Source organism: Thamnophis elegans, chromosome 5, assembly GCF_009769535.1.
Source record: "Thamnophis elegans isolate rThaEle1 chromosome 5, rThaEle1.pri, whole genome shotgun sequence".
In the NCBI taxonomy this organism is placed as follows: Eukaryota; Metazoa; Chordata; class Lepidosauria; order Squamata; family Colubridae; genus Thamnophis; species Thamnophis elegans.
Window position 1 is genome coordinate 95,234,960 of NC_045545.1, and position 6,705 is coordinate 95,241,664.

General features: G+C 46.7%; 1 protein-coding gene across 1 annotated transcript in view; it reads right to left on the reverse strand.

The window, feature by feature from the left end:
• Positions 1–756: 756 nt before the first annotated feature.
• PRPF6 (pre-mRNA processing factor 6) overlaps positions 757–6,705 on the reverse strand; it is a 48,370-nt gene continuing 42,421 nt past the window's right edge. The window contains exons 20-21 of the mRNA XM_032218410.1: positions 2,744–2,870; positions 757–1,366 (exon numbers count right to left, since the gene is read on the reverse strand). Coding sequence (XP_032074301.1) covers positions 1,214–1,366; positions 2,744–2,870 — 280 coding nt within the window. The 3' untranslated portion in view covers positions 757–1,213. The remainder of the gene's footprint in view (positions 1,367–2,743; positions 2,871–6,705) is intronic.

Consider the following 6,705-nt stretch of genomic DNA (forward strand, 5'->3'; position numbering starts at 1 on the left):
GATTTTAGCATAACTCTTCTACAGATTTGAAAGCAAGGTTGTTTAAAAGTTCAAAGAAGAAACAAACAAACGAAAAAACTTCCAAAGAGAGAAGAGGGAGGGGGAGGGGAAGCAACCCATGAGAACGGTACCTTATTTCAATTATTTTTCCCCAAAAAAGCCTTTTGACAAGATGGCCTTGGAAAGCTTCCCCGGCCTGGTTCTGCCTCCCACTTTCCCTCCAACCAGAGTTTCGAAGGATGTGCCGCTTTCTAACCAGTCTGGGGGTGGGGGGGTTTGGGGGACTCCATTCTTGGTCCTCTTCTCGAAGATAAATGCCTAGCTGAAGATTCCTATAGAAGAATGAATGGGGCACAAAAAATGGGGTTTTAAACCCCCAGTGGGTTTTTGTTTTTTTTCCTGGTAGAAAAATAGATGGCGCTCTTTAAATAGCGAGGAGAGAGAGGGGGAGAACGAGAAGAGGAGGAGGAGGAGGAGGAGGAAGAGGAGGAAGAAGAGAGGGAGGAAGAAGAAGAGGAAGAAGAGAGGGAGGAGGAGGTAGAGGAAGAAAAAGAGGAGGAGGTAGAAGAGGAAGAGGAGAACAAGAGGAAGAGGGGAAAGAAGAAGAGGGGAGGAAGAAGGGGAGGAAGAGGAGGAAGAGGAGGAGGAGGACGAAGAGGGGGAAGAAGAGGAGGAAGAGGAAGAAAAAGAGGAGGAAGAGGAGGAGGAGAAAAAGAGGAGGAAAAAGAAGAGGAGGGGAGGAGGAAAACAAGAAGGAGAGGAGGCGGAGGAGGAAGAACAGGAGGGGGGAAGAAGAAGAGGAGGAGGAGGGAGAGGAGGAGGAGGGGAGAAGCAGATTGTGAATTTAAGTAGGCAAGCTGAATATTAGAAAACATTCTGGGTCCCTGGGAGGGCCCACCGGCCAGAAGCTTTTCAAAGGAATTGGGAGAAAAACAAACAAACATCTGGGGACTTCAGACAGCAGGGGAAACATCTGCCTGTCAGCTGGGACCATTGAGTTCCTGGTTTTCGCTCTCAAGAAGGGCGAAGCTGCTATACAAAACATTTCCCAGGCAGTGCGTTGTCCTGGAGACTGGTCAGCTGTCAGGGTGGCACATGGCCTGGGGCAAATAGGCTACCCAGCTCTCTCTCGGCCGATGCTGTGGGCAGGAGGGGAGAGCCAAGAAGGGTCCTTTGGCCCAAGGCCTCCTTTGATCCCACGGCTCTCCTCTTCCTAGAAGGTGTTCTTGATCTTGGCGGCCACCAGCAGCAGGATCTCGCCAATCTTGCTCTGCCAATTGCTGATGTCCTTGGAGACCTCGCACCAGAGCTCCCCGTGCCGCGGCTCGGCGTTCTCGCAACGCTTCCTTGCCTCTTCCTGCTGTTCCTGCATCGGCATGAAAGAAAGGGGGAGGCGGAGCTTGTTTTATCTGTACGGGGTTTTAAAATTTTTGCAATTGTATTTTTATCCTGCCTTTATTACTTTATAAGGTAACTAGTTGATAACCCGGCGTTGCCCAGGTATTTATTCATAGGGGGCAAATGTCCGGACCAAACGTAATTTCTAATGTTGGATTACCAGAGGGAGCCCCATGGTGGAGTACTTTGAAGCTGTTACCATGGCAACTCCACTACGCTGTACAGTAGAAGCCATTTTAAGGCACAACAGGCTGTATCTTAACAAAACCTACACTCTGAGAGGTTTTAGGGGTGTCTTACCCCCAGAGTATTTGTTTCCAGAGAGTAAGTCATTTGTGTACCAAGTTTGGTTGAAATTGCTCAAGGCGATCCACAGTTATAATGGAACACACACACGTTTATTTGTGTGTGTGTGTGTGTGTGCGCGCATATATATATATATATATATATATATATATATGTATGTATGTATGTATGTACGTACGTATGTACGTACGTACTTACATACACACACACACACACACACACACACACACACACACACACACACATATATATATATATATATATATATATATATATATATATATATATACATACATACACACACACACACACAAATATATGTCAGATAATGTCGGATAATATCAAGGGGGTAAATATATCTAATACTCCTTCCTACTCCTAGTTTCCCCACAACAACCACCCTGTGAGGCAGGTTGGGCTATGAATGAGTGACTGGCTAGTTTACCCAGCTGGCTTCCATGCCTAAGGCGGGACTAGAACTCATTGTCACCTGGTGACTGGCCCAAAGTCAGCCAACTAGGTTTCATGCCTATGGTGGGACTAGAACTCCCACTGTCCTGGTCAATGACCCAAAATACTCAGTACCTTTCATGCCTAAAGCGGTACTAGAACTCATCATGTCCTGGTGATTGGCCCAAAGTCACCTAGCCAGCTTCCATGCCTAAGGTGAGACTAGAATTCACCGTCCCCTGATGACTGGCCCAAAGTCAGCCAACTAGCTTTCATGCCCATAATGGGACTAGAACTCCCACTGTCCTGGCCAATGACCCAAAATACCCAGTAGCTTTCGTGCCTAGAACTCACCATCTCCTGGTAATTGGCCCAAAGTCACCAAGCTGGCTTCCATGCCTAAGGCGGGACTAGAACTCATTGTCACCTGGTGACTGGCCCAAAACCAGCCAACTAGCTTTCATGCCTAAGGCGGGACTAGAACTCACCATCTCCTGGTGATTGGCCCAAAGTCACCTAGCCAGCTCTCCTCGATGAGCACAGTCTCTCCATAAAGTCCCTGGTTAGAGTTACACCGCCTTTTCCTTACCTCGGTGCCGTGCTGAAGCTCAAATTTATAAAAGAACGCCCAAGCATCTCCCAAGTCCGAATCGATCTTCACGGTCCGATGGAACCATTCCCGAGCCTTGGTTATTTTACGTTCGCTCCAGAACAACCTGGAAGGAAGGAGAAGACAAGATAAGGAGACCAGGAACATCTTTTCTGGTCAAAACCAGAAAAGTCTGGACGAGGATGACTATTTGATTGGGATTGCTATAAGGCAGAAATCTTCAAAGTTGGCAACTTTAAGACTTGTGGACTTCAACTCCCAGAATTGTTTTCAAGCGGAAAACAATAGGCCAATCAAGGAACTATCATTGTGGGGGGTGGGGGGAATCACACTCCCCCCAGTACTGATGAAGCAAGCCACTGTATATAATCAAGAGAGCCAATCCCACTCCCTTCTAGCACTGATGTTGCTACCTAGTTGGGCCAGGGTACGTCTGCAAGGGAAAACCAGCAAGCTCAGAGAGCACCAAGGACCCCTCATGTCAACCCCGAGCTAGAAATATTCTCCTTTATTAATGGCTTTCAGGGCACTTCATTTTGTTAAGTTGTCTAGAATAATAATAAAGCAGTCTTTAAAAAAATAAGTCTAATAATTTGAATATTCTATAGGCATTTATAGTTGTTGACTTACCTCCTTGCAGCAAACAGCCTGATTAGCACAAGAAAAAAAAACTGCCTCCCAACAATATAAGGAGCAAACAGCAAGTTTCACTTTCAATTTCTCCCGATCATCAGCTGTTTCAGGCTGCAGGGATTGCTATAGTTTATAGAAGAGATAAATTGCTGGGAGGCAGAGGCCAAAGGGTTGTGGGCGGTGGGTGGGGCTACATTCAGTGTATAAGATGCACCCAAATTTTCACCCTCTTTTAGGGGGGGAAAGGTGCGTCTTATACTCCGAAAAATACTACTCTTTGTTTTGCTTATTTATATCCATTTATTTGTTCCATTTCCCCCCCCCAGTCGATCTGGGCTGGGAGGAGATCGGAGAGCACATTGAGTGCCCATTAAAATAATGGGAAAGGACCACGAGTGCTGTTCTGATGTCAGGGACGGTAACGAAGAGGGACTCCCTGGCATTACCCCAAGCACCCCACGGCATGCTCCGGAATGTTCCCCAGCCGAACGGAAAGGACTAAAGGATCCACTCAGGCTTAATTGCAAACAAAAAATAATAAAAATCTGCTGTGAGCCAACAGAAATGTAACAAGGGACTCTCTGAACACAGGACGGTGGAGCAGAATAGCAGAGTCGGAAGGGACCTTGGAGGTCTTCTAGCCCAACCCCCTGCTCAGACAGGAAACCCTTGTACCCGTAATGGCAAATCTACGGCACTCCTGGCCAAAGTGGCATGCGAAGATATGTCACCCGGCACGCGTGGCCTTGCCCTGTTTGCCTCCCGGGCGTCTGGCGTGTATGTGCGGACGACGATCAGCTGTCCTTCGCACGCGTGGCAATGCCGAAAACAGGCATGTGCATACGTGCCGGCCAGCTGAGTGTCAGGTGTGCATCCGTGCCAGAAACCAGGTGTTCTGCTTTTCCAGAGCATGATCCATTTGTGCGTGTGGCAGTGCCCAAAACCAGTATGCGCATGTGCATCAGCCAGCTGATTGTTGGGTACGCTAGAAGCCAGGCGTTTGGCTTTTCCAGAGCGCAGCATCGACAAGTCACATTTCCGCATGACCTTTTTGGCAAAAGGTTGGACTAGAAGACCTCCAAGGTCCCTTCCAACTCTGCTATGGTATTGTATGTGTAGCCTTACTCCCAATTCAATACAACACAATACAATAGCAGAGTTGAAAGGGATCTTGGAGGTCTTCTACTCCAACCCCCTGCCTAGGCAGGAAACCCTATACCGTTCCAGACAAATGGTTATCCAACATCTTCTTAAAGTGTTGGAGCATTCACAACTTCTGGAGGCAACTTCTGTTCCACTGATTAATTGTCCTCACAGTCAGGAAATTCCTCTTCAGTTCTAAGTTGCTTCCCTCCTTCATTAGTTTCCACCCATTGCTTCTTGTTCTACACTCAGATGCCTTGGAGAATAGCTTGACTCCCTCTTCTTTGTGGCAACCCCTGAGATACTGGAGCATTGCTATCATGTCTCCCCTGGTCCTTCTTTTCATTAAACTAGACATACCCAGTTCCTGCAACCGTTCTTCCTATGTTTTAGCCTCCAGTCCCCTAATCCTCTTTGTTGCTCTTCTCTGCCCTCTTTCTAGAGTCTCAGCATCTTTTGCCTTTTGTTTTTTATTTTTTCCCCTCGGCAAAAAACATACATAGGGTTGAAAGGGACCTTGGAGGACTTCTAGTCCAACCTCTTGAAGGGGAAAAAAAAACCCCTTCCCTCCCACTGAAGAATCATGAGCTGCCTTTTTAATAAAAGGTGTTACACAACATGGCCTGATTCCTTCTCTCAAAATAATCCACCTCACCTTTTCCTTCCTTCCCTGCAGCCTTTCCCCTTCGAAAGGCTGCCTGGTGTGCATTTTTATTTTATTTCATTTTCATCCACAGAAAAGGAAGAAGGATGGGTAGAGTGACCAAGGGCCCTGTGTGTTGTCTTCTCTTTTGTCTTCAGAATAGTAAAACAGCCTTTCTTTCTTTCTTTTTCTTTCTTTCTTTTTCTTTCTTTCTTTCTTTCCTCTTTCTCTTTCTCTCTTTCTCTTTCTTATTTTCTTTCTTTCTCTCTCTCCCCTCTCTCTCTTTCCCCCGCCTCGCAAACTCCGTTCCTTCTGATTCAGTATGGAGAAGAGAGAACTGAACACTAAACTGAAGAAAAGCAAAAACTAAAAAAAATAATTAGTGTTAAATTATCCCGTGCTTACTTTCATCTATTACAGTGTCTCTCAACCTTGACAACTGGAAGATGGATGATACTAAGCTGGCAGGAATAGCCAACACCCTAGAACAGTGTTTCTCAACCTTGGCAACTTGAAGATGTCCGGACTTCAACTCCCAGAATTCCCCAGCCAGCGAATGCTGGCTGGGGAATTCTGGGAGTTGAAGTCCGGACATCTTCAAGTTGCCAAGGTTGAGAAACACTGCCCTAGAAGATAGGCTCAAGATCCAGATGGATCTTGACAGACTTGAACCCTGGGCCTTATCTAACAAAATGAAATTCAACGTAGAGAAATGAAAAGTCTTACACTTAGGCAAAAAAAATCCCAAACCCAAATACAGATTGGGGGAAACCGGGCTTAATAGCAGTGACTGGGAGAGGGATCTTGGAGTCTTAGTGGACAACTAGCTAAATATGAGCCAGCAGTGTGCAGCGGCTGCCAAAAAAGCCAACAGAATCCCAACTTACATTAACAAAGGGATACAATCAAGACCAAGTGAGGTGCTAATACCACTCTATAAAGCCACACCTAGAGTACTGCATCCAGTTTTGGTCACCACATTATAAAAAAAGAGGTTGAGACTCTAGAAAAAGTGCAGAGAAGAGCAACCAGGATGTTTAGGGGATTGGAGGCTAAAACATATGAAGAACAGTTGCAGGAACTGGGCATGGCTGGTCTAGTGAAGAGAAGGACCAGGGGAGACAGGATAGCAGTCTTCCAATATTTGAGGGGCTGCCACGGAGAGGAGGGGGTTAAGCTGCTTTCCAAAGCACCAGACAAGGAATAATGGAGGGAAACTGATCAAGGAGGAATTTCCTGACAGTGAGAACAGTCAACCCATGGAAAAGAAGTTGCCTTCAGAAGTTGTGGGAGCTTCATCACTGAAGGCTTTCAAGAAGAGACTGGACTGCCATCTGTCAGGAATGGTGTAGGGCCTCCTGCTTGGGTGGGGGGTTGGGCTAGATAACCTACAGGGTCCCTTCTAACTCTGTTAATCTCTTACGCGTGGACTTCAACTCCCAGAATTCCCAGGCCAGCAATTGCCAGAAGTTGAAGTCCAGACATCTTCCAGTTGGCATGGCTGAGAAACAGTAAAGTGGCC